Genomic DNA, 15,133 nt, shown 5'->3' on the forward strand with positions numbered 1-15,133 from the left:
CATGGAATTTGGCATCTTAAATATAAGAACTTTGCTAAAACCTTCATATATTTTGATAGAACCCTTCCATTAATTAGTTCTTCAAGCCAAATGATGTGGTTGTTCTTCTTTATCTGGACCAAATTTCATCTTTTCCATCATAGGCAAAACCCTAGCCTTTGTCTTTGCGAAAAAAGCTCCCTATGCTTCATCTTATTTATCTTTGGCTATTGCAATAGAACTCCTGAGATACTGTTTTTGCTTCCAAAATAAGTTTCATCGAACGCTTATAAAAGTGTTTCTACTTCCAAAAACACTCAAAATTGATTTTGATGTTTCTCGAAGCAAAACAATTGGTGAATAATCAAATAGGTCCTTAATGTTTCTATTTTTACTTTAGATGACTAGATTGTTTGATTTTGTTTTTGACTAGGTAAGAAGTTTTCCACTCACTTGGATGACTCACATTTACTCAAAGCTTTATTTTTCAGTCTAGTAATGTAAATATGTCTGCATGATTTGTATGCCATCAATTAGGTGTCTCTCACACCGCTTCATTATACATTTAGGAAGGGGTCCACTTCTGGAAATTTGTGGTCCCGATTATCAATGTGATAGAGGAATGTGAGGGAGCACGATTGGGATTGTGGATTCTAACTATAGTTGGGCTAACGTTCAAGGGCATCAATTATTACACATTTATTAGAGGGCCTACTTCTGAACATTTGTGGTCTCCATTCTAAATGTGTGATGGAGGAATGTGAGGGAGCACAATCAAGATAGGTGAATTGCTTCAATGTGCAAATAATGCGTGGCACAGGTGTAGTCAACAATGAGGATCGAAATGAAATGAGTTGTCTAGTCGAATCCTGACCAGTGGTTTCCTTCTTTTTTTGACCTTTTGACCTATAACAAAACGGTAACGAAAAAAGATATATCTCAACCACTAGTTTCGATCATCGCCGTCGCCCTATGCTATTCGGTGCGTCCATTAATTGCACAACATTGAAGTACGACTTGTTGGAATAGTGGACCCAACTCTAACTGGGCCAACAGCAGCAGCATGTTCAAGGGCATCAACCAGCCGGGGTAGTATGGTCTTTTCGTCGGAAGTTACAGCTTTGAGCTTTCCTACCCTCCACGCAATGAAAAATTCCACACAATAAATCTAAGCTGAAAGGACCTCTTGGTCATCTCGCTCTTTTGCGAAAGAAATCTTCGTCTACCAAAAAACGAAAGCTTCGAAGGAGAAGAATCTGGACAATGGCGCCGGAACCTGAAGAAGAAATCAATGAGAAGAATCCACGGCCTCTTGATGAAGACGATATTGCTCTTCTTAAAACTTACGTGCGTTTTCTCCGTGAAAAGCATAAAATCTCTTTATCTGTTGACTCTCTGTAACGTTTAACTTGCTCTTTTTTTTTTTTTTTGTCAGATTTATTGGATTTTGTGATTTTTTTGGTAGTTGGACGTGAGTTTGTGAGGTTTCTTGTACTCGAACATCCACTAGTTTGTAGGATCCCTAAAATTTAGGTTGATGGATAATTTTCTCCTCATATGTCGATTTAGGGCTTGATATGTTCAGCACCCAACAAAAATTCTTTTGCACAGAAGTTGCCCCTGCTATACTAGGCTTCTTTTAGTATTGGCTGCTCGTTTTAGTTATCGATGTAAAATTTATGACGGAATGTTACCTTTGGTAGGTGTTACAATGCTTAAATCAGTTGATTCAGTAGTATAGGAGGTGTTTAGAGCTCAGTTCATTGTGGAAACAGACATGTCAGGTTTGAAGTTGCTGTGTAGAGCATCTATTTTTCCGTTTATTTGTGATTCTGATCGATACTTCCTCTGAAGTATGGAAATTTCGTTTGATATCCTTTTGGGAAAGGATGCATGGACAATTTATTGACTTAGTTATTCATATGTGATACTGCCTGCAAATGATGATTCTTATATATCTTTAAGTTGCATTTTAGTGATTTATCTTCTGGGCTTTTTATATGTTTCTGTATCCTTTATTTTTAAAACCTGAGGGTTAGATAAAATCATCGTGCCAACACCCCTCTCTCTTATACTGCGGTTTGGACTTTGGAATCATGTAAAGTTAAGTGTCAAAAACCAGCAACCTTACTAGATAAAATTCATGGTTCAGGGTGATATCAAATGGAACCAGGTCTTAAAAACTTAGGACAATACACTGTGTGGATGTTAGGATTCGACAGATACATGTTGATAATAGACTACCTCAAATAGAGCTGCAGAACCAGAATTGGAGAATGGTCAATAACGGATCAACTGAGAATCATAATAGTCAATTTGCTGAACAAATATGAGATGTACCATAATTTCAGGGCAATATTTTGCTATACTCTGGTATCAAGGACTTCCTACTGTAAGTAGGAATATCAAAAATAGAGCAAGAGAGGCAGATATGGTGTCAGAAGATGTAAAGTGAATAAGCTTTTCTAGGGGCCTGGAAGCAGTAAGTAAGAACCAAGACCAGAAACCCTGAATGCTTGTTTGAATCAAACAACCAGAAATTGATGAATGATGGTGCACTCTTACCTCCTTAAAAGCTGATGGCGGGAAAAAAATTGAATGAGAAAGAGAGGAAACAAATATCACCTGAGAATCACCCCCAACCAACAGCAGAACTTTACCATAGCAAATCTGTAGAAGTCAGAACACAATTTTTCTCCAACTAGATTGTGAGGCTTTTTGAGCCTTGCTATTGCTTCTATAACTTCTAGTTAACCTTATGTTGGACTGAATCAGTGAACCAGTAGTAGTTCGAATTTACACCTGAATAATTGGTTTAACCAGAAACTTTGGCTACAAATTTGCTTTCTTTTTCCGAAGTTCTTGCAGAGTGCCAGATTGAAGTTTTTGTTTAATCTTGAGTATTTTGTTGACTTCCTTGCTTGGCATTGGAGACATAATTCTTTTGTGTTGCAGAAGTTGGTTAATGAATTGATCTACAACACAAAAGAATTATGTCTCTTGAGCAAACCAAAGTAGTCAACACAATATTTACAATTAAACAAAAACTTCAATCTGGCAATCACTTTGAGGTGCTTTGCAGGGACTGTGAGGGACAAAGAAGGCCTTTCATGCATTTTCCTGCTCCATTTTTTTTTCTTGGAGGAGTGTACTGGTGTATTGAATAAACATACCGGATCTGAGAAAAACAAAATTAGTGGTAGCTTTTGGAGGAGGAAGTGGAGAATTCTGAAAGATGCAGAAACATGGAGCTTTTATATATTCTCATAATTCACCTCAATGATGTAATTTAACTATCTTTTATTGATCACGATTTTTTGAGTACCTAAATTGAATAAGATTAAAATCTAGTTTCCTATCAAAATATACAACATGGATCCAAAAAAAAGAAATTTGAAGAAAGAATCAGGCTCCGTTGTTCTCTGATTAACTAAATTTAGTAATAAATTAAAGCCAGCCAAAGTTCCAAAACTGTTTTACTCATAATTTTGAGGCTAAATAGCCCCATCTCTCAGAAAATAAGATTAAAGCTCAAATGGATTGATAAATAATCAGGAAAAAAAAAACTCTGCTTTGGGCGCTAGGGTTTTGATGTTTGAATTGGTTATTAATCCCACTTCATATCTTTTAATTTGTTGTATGTTTCAATTGCAGGGTCTTGGACCATATTCCAATAGCATAAAACAGGTGGAGAAGGAAATTAAAGAGATGGCTAAGAAGGTTAATGACTTGTGTGGTATGTTACTTGTCCCTGCTGCAAGAAGGGTGGAAAAAACCAATGTCATGCTTACTGCACCTTGACAAAAATCTGAAACAGTTACATTTACTCAGTTGACTAGATGCATAGTTGCATGGTATTAGATTCCATTGCTTATTGCACCTTGACAAAAATCTGAAATAGTTACATTTACTCAGTAGACTAGATGCATAGTTGCTCGGTGTTAGATTATATTTTCTATATTGAAGCTGAATATCATAGTTTAATTAGAGTTTGCACATATTTTATTCCTATTTCAGTGTCTCTAACATGAAAAGGAGATCCTAGTAGATAAAAATGCTAGATATGCAAGATATGTTGGCCAAAAATGTCCATTGAGGGGAATGCAAGAGTGGTGTGGACTTCCTATTTACATAATTAAATTAGTTTCTAATGGATTCTGTATTCTTACTCTTCTTTCCTTTCTGTCATGGCATACCTTTGGTTTTTATAGACTTTGAACGCATAGATCTCTCTTCTATGTTTTGAAACTTTGGCTGTTTTGCATCTGTTAAAAATTACAGGTATTAAAGAGTCAGATACTGGTCTAGCTGCACCCAGCCAATGGGATCTTGTTTCTGATAAACAGATGATGCAGGAAGAGCAACCTCTACAAGTATATGTCCTTATGTACTTTTGTCTTTGACGTCTATTTGTTGTTTCAATCAACGGCCATATATTTTTTTTCTTCTATGTTCTCTTCTGAAACGATGACTTACCGAAATAGGTTGCAAGGTGCACAAAAATAATTAATCAGAACTCTGAAGATGCAAAGTATGTTATAAATGTTAAACAAATTGCCAAGGTAACTGTTTGTCAGTTGAAATTATTATATTTGAAAATTTTGTCATAAATCTGGTGGGTCCCCCTTGGGACTGGGGTATGAAATTATTATTATTATTTTTTTGTTAATGCAGTTTGTTGTTGGGCTCGGTGACAAAGTTTCTCCCACTGACATAGAAGAAGGCATGCGTGTGGGGTACTCTCTCTCTCTCTCTCTCTCTCTCTCCTCTCTGTGCTTTCATGAAATAAATTAAAAAAAAAATCCTTCAATGAGTACATTAAATCTAATTGTTTAATTGACCATAAGATCCATACATAGGGGCATACTGTAGTGTCCACAAAACCATTCAACCTGGGCTTCAAGGATGCAACAAAACAGTTCACAAAGATGCCAACATAACTGTATAAGTTTATGGAATTTAGTGCTGAATATCCACAAAATTGTTCTCATTGCACAATTGTGTGTGAACCTATGTATGTGATCCCTCCCTATCTCATCTCAAGCTAAAACATCTACCAGAAGGAGTTTGCACCTTAAGGTTGCTTGTAGATGGGATATTCATGTGCTGTTGATGCAGTACCAGACCCTTGATTTGGCGTCTAGGCAGGCTCATGTTTGGGTTTGGGATGCAATGCATGTTTAGGTCCACAGCTCTAGCCAGTTTTCTGTTCTGCCCAAGTATCCAATGTGCAGCAGCTTAAAGGAGATAGTTTCTATAGAGCGATCTTTCAACAGATGCACGGAAGTTTAGGGGTATTATCACCAGAAATATGACAGAAGTTAGAAATACTTTTTTTTGACACGACAGAGGCCCCAGATTTAGGAGAACCAAGGAAAATGAAGATTGACTTCTGGACAAACTGTGAGTGGGAAAGGGTGGCTTATACACTCAAGGTGAGACTGATTTGCAACCTACCACAGGGTGAAGTTTGGGTGGGGATAAATGCCCTAAGCGGAAGTGCCATTGGATATGAGAGAGTGCACTAGTAGATATTAGTAGCAGAAGTGGACGACTACCCTCAATCTTACCACCAATTTGTCATCCTTGTTGGAAGGTCATGAAAGGCACAACAAGAAGGATTAAATGTGTCAAAATAATTTAGAGATTTTGTAAATTGACAATAGTAACTGCAAGCTTAATAGTGACTGATACATGGAGGACAGATGTAATAGGGAAAATTGTACCACAACCAGTGACATAGGTAGATGACACATTAGCAGTACTGAGGTAGGTAAAGAGTGGCAATAGGAATCACCAATATATGTACCTGAAGATGCAGTTTAATGCTCTAGAAATCCCTTATGGCTTGTTCCTGAGTTCCAGATCAGATGGCCTTCCCAAAAAGCCAGCCTGGGCAGAGGTCGGGATAGAATGAAGGGGACGGCCCTAAAGTTATGTTGGCAAAGAAAATATTTTGGTAGTGAGAAAAATAATTCTGACTTACCAGTCATGTAGGTAGAGGCATTAGAGTCACTGATCCATGGAGTAGAAGATGTGGATGTAAGGAAAGCTGATGTGCCTATGTGGGACTGAGTGGTTTGTGGTTGGAAAAGCATCATGGATGTTTGAAGATTCTGAAGAAATTCCAATAAATGATTGTAATCATCTCTAGACAGAATTTAATGCAGAAACTCCAGATGAAGATGCAGTCGGTGTGTTGCCGGCAGATGCCTTCACGATATAATGATCACAGTGGTATGAGTTAATTGTTAGGTTCAATATACACAGTACACAGTGGTATGAGTTAATTGTTAGGTTCAATATTATGGTCACACACAGTGTTATGAGCTAATTGTTAAGTCCATGGTAATTGACCATGTATAATTCAACATGTACAAATTGTATGATTGGGCTTGCAACGAAGAGTAGAATGATTTCACTCTTCAGATTTTGTTTTTTTCCCCAGTTTCCTTGCTTAGGTAGAGGTCCTCCATCTAAAGCATTCTCATCTCTCCTTTAAATCCCTCAAAGCTGCCTAGAGAGAGAGAGAGAGGGGGGGGGGGGAAGAAGAGAATTTTCATAGGGTTTGGCAAAGTTTTAGGTTTTAGGGAATTAGTCATGCAGACATTGTAATCCCAAGTCTGGTAAAGGAGGAAGGTGGTGCGTCAGGTTCGTAGCTAGCACCGGAAAAGACTTAATCAAACCCGTTTACATGGATTCAACATTATATGATAAACGCTATGCTAGATCGTTCCCCAACAATCTAGTATGGCCGCAAACAGTGCTGTTTGGAAGGTAATAATCCATGTAGTTGACCCTATCTATTTGGGACAAGGCCTCTTCTTCTTGTTGTGTCATGAAGACATCGTAAAGCATAATTTATATAGAATGAACTGAATCTGGTATACTATAAAAAGTCATTAATTCCAAAACTTGATATTGAGTGAGATTTTCTGTTGACAGCTAAAGTATCGTTATCATATGGTGCTTCTGTTAAGAATTAGTTGCTTTGCAATTTTTCCCCCTTTTTTTCATGGCCCGGTTTTCTTGCATGCATAATGTTAGGCTTTTTATGCTACTGCTCTCTGCATCTAGTGATTAAGGTTTGTGAGTTTTGTGGTTGTAGGCGGACCGAAATTCTTTCCTCTTCTTCGCTTTCTTATTGGCTCTTTCTGTTTTTGCAGTGTTGATCGAAATAAATATCAGATTCAGATTCCCTTGCCTCCAAAGATTGATCCTAGTGTAACTATGATGACAGTGGAAGAGAAACCGGATGTTACATACAATGATGTTGGTGGATGCAAGGAGCAGATTGAAAAGATGCGAGAAGTATGTAATAATTCCAAGTTTTATTTCTAGTATGCCAAGATCCTATAGCTGTTGAGGGTTCTACTCTGACACTCATTTTGAGCTTCATCTGAATTTTTTTCTTAAGGTTGTGGAACTGCCAATGCTTCATCCAGAGAAATTTGTGAAACTTGGCATTGATCCTCCTAAAGGTGTTCTTTGTTACGGTCCTCCTGGGACAGGTAAAACACTTCTGGCTCGAGCTGTAGCAAATAGAACTGATGCTTGCTTCATCCGTGTAATTGGTAGCGAGCTTGTCCAGAAATACGTTGGTGAGGGGGCTCGCATGGTTCGAGAGCTTTTCCAGGTGATGAACTGTTGGATATTTCACTATTTGCAGTTCACATTTCTCTCTTACTTTGTGGTTATTCTTTCCTGAACAGAAATTTCTGCAGTTTCATTCCTTATTGGTTCTTAAGTATTGCCTAACATATTTAAGAAACATTTTAATAGATGGCCCGTTCAAAGAAGGCATGTATCGTCTTCTTTGATGAAGTTGATGCCATTGGAGGTGCACGTTTTGATGATGGTGTGGGTGGAGACAATGAAGTTCAGAGGACCATGCTTGAAATTGTGAATCAGCTTGATGGATTTGATGCTCGAGGGAACATCAAAGTTCTAATGGCGACAAACAGGTCTTAAGTCTATTTATACTTCTATTCCTCATGTATAACCCTCCTAGAGTTGATCATCATGCCATGCTTTTAATATGTGTGAGACAGTGACATAGAATTCTGATAATTGGATGTTTTGGGAATGATGTGGTTTCACCACATGTATCCCTCCTAGAGTTGATCATCATGCCATGCTTTTAATATGTGTAAGACGGCGACATAGAATTCTGATAATTGGATGTTTTGGGAATGATGTGGGTTCACCACATAAAATTTCAGGCCAAGATCAATGTATCCTCTAATATGTATAAAAAATTCACCCATGATGTCCGTGCTCTTCAGTGTTGTTCCATTGTAATTTTTGATACTATGTTTTGCCATTTGGGTTTGGATTGGGCTGAAACTAGAAAGGTGTGCGAAAGGATCTTGGGGGGGGGGTCAACATGTATGCTAGGTTTCACTCCATGAGCTCTGGATTAAACATGGCCATTACTGGCGGGCGCGATGCTTTTCATGGTGAAGGCAATGCATAGATATAATGCATAGATATTGCAATGAAAGGAAAGGGGGTTTGAAAAGCATGTTAGGGTACTCTAGGCTGTCACAAATATTTGCCAGGTGGCAGATTGAGTATAACTGAATATGTCAATCTGTCATGTTAAATTTCAGTCCAAGTGGAGTTGGCCAAGGGGTAAATAATATAGAAATCCGCTGAAGAAGTGGAGTAATAAATATTATATACGTAAATAAATGCTAGGGTTATGATTGAATGAGTCTAGAATTTTATATGGGCTGTGTAGACTATTTCTTTGATATCTGCACAGTCAAGATCGCTGCTTATCCTTCCACGTGGCAAGACTAGGTGCCAGTCTAGAAGAACTTGACTGTCAACTTTGTACTGTATACTATAAAATTAAGTTCCTTGATGTACATCTACAGTTTTGTACCCTGAAACTTTGACTGCACCTTTCTTTGTAATGGGCCCACGTGTGCTTTCTATATGGTAGTTTGAAAATTTTGGTTACATTGTCAATCTGCGTCTGTGGATACCTGAAAATTGCTCTAAAGTTGATAGCATTGCAGTCGTAGTATTTGCCGAGGGAGATAGTTGTCAGATCCAGTATCTCTGGCACTTGTATCGTGGACATGGTTGGTGCCAAAAATAAAACATCAGTAATGGTGTTCTTAAGTGTGCCTTCCTAGAGTCCTACTTATTCAAGGGGTTGTTTTCGATTCTTAATATAGGTTGAGCATGGTTTCCGGAAAGGAAAGGTTATCAAAATAAGAGGATTGGTGTTTGGACGTTAGCATTGTTGTTCTTGTTTTGGCTTGTTTATTTGCTTTCGCCTTTTTGTGTTGGCAGATTGGTTTTATTGTTGATCTTTGTTTAATGTTTTCAGACCTGATACCCTAGATCCAGCACTTCTACGTCCTGGTCGGCTTGATCGTAAGGTAGAATTTGGGCTACCTGATTTGGAGAGTAGGACACAGATTTTCAAGATTCACACTCGGACAATGAATTGTGAAAGAGATATTCGGTACGAGCTTCTTGCTCGTCTTTGCCCGAACTCTACCGGTAAGCAAATGCTACTTGACCTTTATTCGTGTTTAACCTCCGTTAATACTGCTGATGTGGTCGGATTAACTACATAATCTGTGGAATTGCTGATCCATAGCCTTTTCTTTTTTTGTGTGTGTTTGTGTTTTGGTTTGTGGGGGGGGGGGGGGGGGGATTGGTGTTTCAACACAATTACCATTATAATTTTTTTGCATAGTAATAAACTACTGTCTTAGACTCTTAATATTATGTAAAGCAACCCTTTGTCATCTAAACGACTAAACCATTAGAGAAAAATTGATTCCATTAGAAAGATTCACCTTCCAGAGGCCAGCTAAAGAGAAAGGGCCATACCATCTTGGAATTGTGATTTTCCCCTTATTCTGAAAAAAAGAAAGTTTATCATACCGAACGTTGAAATGGCATTTTAGCATAGCACATTCCTTAATGCTTGCTGACAGAAGAGTATATTTGTTCACAACCTTGTTTTCAGGTGCTGACATAAGGAGTGTCTGTACTGAGGCGGGGATGTATGCCATTCGGGCACGAAGGAAAACAGTTACCGAGAAAGACTTTCTAGATGCGGTGAACAAAGTGATCAAGGGCTATCAGAAGTTCAGTGCCACACCCAAGTATATGGTGTACAATTGATGGAGCTGTTAACATGTGCATTTTCAATTGATAGTACCAACCTTGACAGTCATCTGCTTCACTCAACACTGCTGTTCCAGATTCTGTTGCCAATTGTTGGGAGTTGCAAACACTGTAGAGTTCCCACCTGGGTAGTCTCTTCTCCTGTGCGTCTCACAGTTTTTGGTATTGGAAATTCTTTCAATATCGGAGAAATTGATTTTATGTGCTTTGTTTTGGATCATTCCGTGGTTTGTGCTCTTATATTTGATTTTCCCTGACAAAAAGGAAATATTTGACACTGGATTTACTTCAGTAGAAATGAGATGGAACATTTCCAGCTGCCCAAAATTTTCCTTCATTTAATGCCCATGAAGGTGCTGACCACCCTCTGTTTCCCCTTTTCAATTGATAGTACCAACAGCCGTGGTGAGGAAATTCCTCACGGTGAAATCCCTGTGTCGTCTTGTTCTTGAACCTATCCTCCTCATCCTGCAATTCTCTTCTGATTTAATGGACAAATAAATCAGCTATTTTATCGGCACACTTCCCTCTTCTAGATGGTGAAAAAATAGAGTTCTTCAAGAACATACAAAACAAAACATCATTTGAGAAAACCGTTGAATGTCTTAGCTTGTCGAGGACTGAAAAACTCAGATGAAAACGTGCATGAACTTCGCTTCTTGTGTTGCCATTTGTCATTAGAGCTTCTAGCTCAGCAACGCTAGCTGTTTTCATTTTTTTGGCTTGCGGGGGGGGGGGGGGGGGGGGGGGAGAAGATTTGCATCATTTCTCACCACAATATCAGCAATGGAAATCTTCGCCCTTGCCTACATCATGTTGATTATCCAACACACCACAATATCATGTGAAGGACCTGAACTTTGAATAATATCTGGCATTTTTGGACTCCCACCTGAACTCTTTAGTTTCTTTCTATGTACAGAAACCCCATCCACAATCGTACCATTTGACAAGAGTATTGTGGCAACTGGCATTCATCGAAAGGCCATTCTCTTCCAATGGAGATCTCGCCAAGCAGATTAAGCAGGAGATGTTTATTTTTCTCCCGTTTCTTTTGGGTCATAGCGTTGGGATTCAACTTCAAATCGGGGGTAACCAATAATGCCAAAACAAGGGGTTAATTAAATTCTTCCTGTTTTCAATTGGAAACCAATTCTACAGGGAAAATTCCCAGGATTATAAATTTAAGCACTTTGTGACCAGCTCCAATTCTTTAATTGCCTGAACATTAGGGTCGGGATACTTAAGTACAAGGTTTAAAGTATCGGTATCGGGTGTTAGGTGATTTTAAGAGACGTATCGTTGGTATTGTATTATTCTGACTAATATATTTTAGTGTAATTTATTAGAGATACATATTGTATCGGTTGTATCAAATATAGATATGTATCAGCCAGTATTGCATTGTATTGTGGATACTTTAAAAGTTGCGTGGGAGAGAGTATAGTGGGGTTGGGTATTGCGAACTTGCTAAACCAACCAACCTCAACCTCTCGAGGATTCCCCTACCTTATAAAATGTCTAATTTCCTTTAAAGGTTCTCATCCCTTAATAAACTCCAAACAGATGAGGTTTAAGGTTTTAAAAGAAAAAAAACATGGAATCTTATTGTGTCAGGTTGACAAGTGACTAAAACCTCAGAAATAAGAGGTGAAGAGTTTTTAACCCGAAGAAGAAGAGAGAGAAAAAAGAAACTAGTAGGTATGGTGACCGAACCATCACGAAGAGGAGAGGACTCTCCCGATATATATATAATATTGAGGGGGAGTTGGGAGTAGGGAGTAGGGAGCAGCCATGGCCCAACTCTGGAAGCAACCCCTGAGTCCGAACATGTTTTAAAAAAACAGACTTGTGAATTAAATTAAAAGACGTGGAGCATGGTTGGGTTGGAAACCTTGAACCTGGTTTTTCTTAACCGCCCGTCCTCATCCATCCATTGGGGTCTTATAGTCCAAGGTGGACCGAGAGCCCCAAATGAATTTCCTGACGTGCAAGACACAGCCGCTGTTTTGTTTGAATTCAAGCCTCCGGGTTCCCTTCCAACTTCCAAGATGGTTCCTTCGTTGTCTGCATTCCTCCATGGCCCCATCCCATCCCTATTCATAGACGTCGCGATAGGATACCAGTCAAAAGTGTAAAAGACGGGGAGAGGGGAAGGAATTCGATTCGAAACTGAAAGTCCAACAACTTCCGAATACAAACCACGAATTAACTAAACGCAATTTGAGTCTATTTGACTATTTGACTATTATGCAACTGGTAGATTTTGATGTTCCAAGTCGTTTCGGTTCTATGTTCTTATGGCGGCTGACGTTTGTAACCAGCTCTCCTCTTTCGTCTTTTCTTTATTTCGTTATTTCATGATCAAATGTCACGGCTTAACGAAGCCTCTCCCCTCCAAGTTCCAACTACTTTCTACGAATTATATATGTACCAAAGTTTCAGAAAGCCCAGCATAGAAATTGGGTTCGAACAAGTGGTGCAATTAGATCAAAATTCAGCAAGCATGTCAGATGAAAATCCGAATTTCCAGTTCAACGATTCTGCAGCAGTTGCCATAAGCGGGAAGATAATGGTTGGATCGATTCTCGTCCTCTTCTTAGTGGTAGTGTTCGTCTTTATGCTTCATTTTCTCGCCAAGAGCTACTGGGCCAGAAGAATCGAGTCTGGGAGTCAGCGACGACGCTTTGTGTTTGCTTCCAGTCCTAGAGAGGTTAGAAGCCGGAACCAACAATTGGGTCTGAAACCATCGGTGATTCAGTCTCTCCCCCTTGTTGTTTTCACTTCTGATAAATTCGTGGATGGACTCGAATGTGCGGTTTGCCTCTCTGAGCTCTCTGATGGCGAGAAGGCTCGCTTGCTTCCCAACTGCAACCATGGATTTCATGTCGATTGCATTGATATGTGGTTCCATTCCCACTCAACTTGCCCTCTTTGTAGAAACCCAGTTGTACCTGAATCTTCCAATCCAATCTCAACTCTGCCACGAGAAGAAATTCGAATTCCTATCTCCACTACTAGTGATCACTCTTCGTCGACGGAATCCTTTCCTTTCACCACTAGCACCCTGTTCTGGGGGAACCGGAATCAGGTAAGCAGCAGTGGTTCAAGCCCAGAAGACGGACCTTCTTCTTCTTCTACTACTACTACTACTGCGCCGCCTGCTATTGGTAGGCAGGGGAAGGAAACTCTGGCGATTGATATACCACCGCGATTGAACGAGGGTTTCTCGTCACTTTCGCCTTCGACGGGGGACTACAAATCGCCGATGACAAGGCAGCTAAGATCGCTGAAGAGGATGTTGAGTAAAGAGAGAAAGGTCTTTCCTTGCAGTCCTAGATCGATTGTTGATGTCGAACAGGGTCAGACTGAGAAAGCATCAGCTTCTGATTCATGAACGTTTTCCATGAGCCAATGGCTTCCAAACAACAGCAAACAGCCAACCACGCATAAGATTCCAAATTTTTGCGTCACCAACTGATGGCCAGTTAAATCAGAAGAGGAACAGTTCTGATTTCTGGCAATTCAGTTCAGGAAAATGGACTTCTGTGATATTCATGTTGTCTTTCATTCTGATCAGAATTGGATCTTCCTTGTACACAATCCCAGTTGGAGTTCCAATGTGAATACCTCAATAACACCCTACCCAGGTCCCAGAGTTTCAGGAATCTCATATTCAGCAGATGAGGAAATGGTTCAATGCTTCTTCCAGGAACTGCCCGAAGAAAACTGAACTTCTCAACTTGGAAATGTTGATTTTTCATTCTCTGTAGATGCTCATTCTTTTATTGTTCTTTTATTTTTTTTTGGAAACTTTTTGCATAACAATTTGAAAGAGCACATCTTCCCTTCCCAAATGCCTTGTCATGCGGTATTACTATTGTGTTCACCAAGTTGGGAAAGAAAAAATTAGCTAGGGGTTGTTTTCCTTGAGCCGTGGTGAATAGAAATCCAATTACGGCAATGCTTCAAATACATGGGAGTATTTAGGAAACCTTCTAAAACCTTCTTTCCATGGGGGTGGAAAACTTTCACCAAAAGAAATGAATAAAGTATCATGTGAGAGATGGAATTCTTTCCCCCTGCAGGCAGAGAACCCTTGCCTTTGTTCCCAGAAATATTAAGTTTTGAAAGCCAAAACCCAAGATCTATTACAAAGTCAATTTAGATGACACAGCAGAAACAAATCCTCCAGAGCTGCAAACAAGCAGGTCCAGCAAGAGTGTTCTATCACCTTCTGATACCCTCTAAAAAGTTCTCTTTTAGTTACAGGATTCAAGAGCCCAGATCCAATAAAGTCCTGATGCATTATAGATTATTGGTTCCATCCAATACATAATCTGGGACCAAATAAAAAGGAAAACATAGTAAATATGGGGAGTTGGTTCAGGAGTTGGTTCAGTGCTTCATCGAGAGCCAGATAGAGAGATCTCAATCAGTGCTTCAAGAAAAGAGAACTCAGTGATTCAACATGCACTCATGCTGAATTCTTGACTGTTGTAGATGTAAACAGAGAGGAAACATACCTCTTTAGGTAAAGCCCATGTTTCTTCACCAACATCAGCTTTTCTTTTCAGAGTATCTGCAAGTCCCATCACACCAGAAACTCATTATAGGCCAAAGTATATTATATCCCTTTATTATCCATTCGGAGCATCTATAGATCCATATATCCAGCTTATTCCCCTATTCTGACTCCCTAAATGAGGAAGTTTGCATGCGAATTTACCACATTAACTCAAGAGTTTTCGATCTTTCTTACTTGTCCAACTTAATCTTTCTTAAAAATAAAAACAGAACACTTGATAATGTTTCCACAATCCCTTCCTCAATATTGTTCCTTTCAATCTATAAGTTTATCTCTGCCCCAACCTATTACGTTTAACTATTACTGCCAATAATGATTGAGATTGTTTGTAGTCAATTTTGATGGTGACCATTTTCACTCTATGATATGTATTTAGTCAGCTGTAGGGATTAATATATCTACTTAGTATGT

The 15,133-nt window shown here is 39.1% G+C and overlaps 2 protein-coding genes across 2 annotated transcripts; both read left to right on the top strand.

The window, feature by feature from the left end:
* The first annotated feature begins 1,146 nt into the window (after nt 1-1,146).
* Nucleotides 1,147-10,631, top strand: LOC149021426 (26S proteasome regulatory subunit 7-like). Its single transcript, XM_089149666.1, has 10 exons — nt 1,147-1,326; nt 3,634-3,715; nt 4,261-4,352; nt 4,464-4,541; nt 4,654-4,715; nt 7,146-7,290; nt 7,397-7,615; nt 7,762-7,943; nt 9,323-9,498; nt 9,974-10,631. Exons 1-10 carry the CDS (start codon nt 1,243-1,245, stop codon nt 10,129-10,131), a joined length of 1,278 nt encoding a protein of 425 aa, XP_089005792.1. The 5' UTR covers nt 1,147-1,242; the 3' UTR covers nt 10,132-10,631.
* Nucleotides 10,632-12,357: 1,726 nt separating this feature from the next.
* On the top strand, nt 12,358-14,005 carry ATL3 (RING/U-box superfamily protein). Its single transcript, XM_089147118.1, has one exon. The coding sequence runs from the start codon at nt 12,503-12,505 to the stop codon at nt 13,529-13,531; it is 1,029 nt and encodes a 342-aa protein (XP_089003244.1). The 5' UTR covers nt 12,358-12,502; the 3' UTR covers nt 13,532-14,005.
* The last annotated feature ends 1,128 nt before the right edge of the window (nt 14,006-15,133 follow it).

The sequence above is a fragment of the Hakea prostrata genome, chromosome 3 (genome assembly GCF_041222555.1).
Source record: "Hakea prostrata isolate BN-2017 chromosome 3, UWA_Hpros_2, whole genome shotgun sequence".
Classification (NCBI taxonomy): domain Eukaryota; kingdom Viridiplantae; phylum Streptophyta; class Magnoliopsida; order Proteales; family Proteaceae; genus Hakea; species Hakea prostrata.

Excerpts from the sequence above, each read along its gene's own strand:
- LOC149021426 (XM_089149666.1), top strand. The coding sequence starts at position 1,243 with ATGGCGCCGGAACCTGAAGAAGAAATCAATGAGAAGAATCCACGGCCT. Across the intron at positions 1,327-3,633 it reads TTGCTCTTCTTAAAACTTAC|GGTCTTGGACCATATTCCAA; the intron begins GTGCGTTTTCTC and ends TTTCAATTGCAG. Across the intron at positions 3,716-4,260 it reads GAAGGTTAATGACTTGTGTG|GTATTAAAGAGTCAGATACT; the intron begins GTATGTTACTTG and ends TAAAAATTACAG.
- ATL3 (XM_089147118.1), top strand. The coding sequence starts at position 12,503 with ATGTCACGGCTTAACGAAGCCTCTCCCCTCCAAGTTCCAACTACTTTC.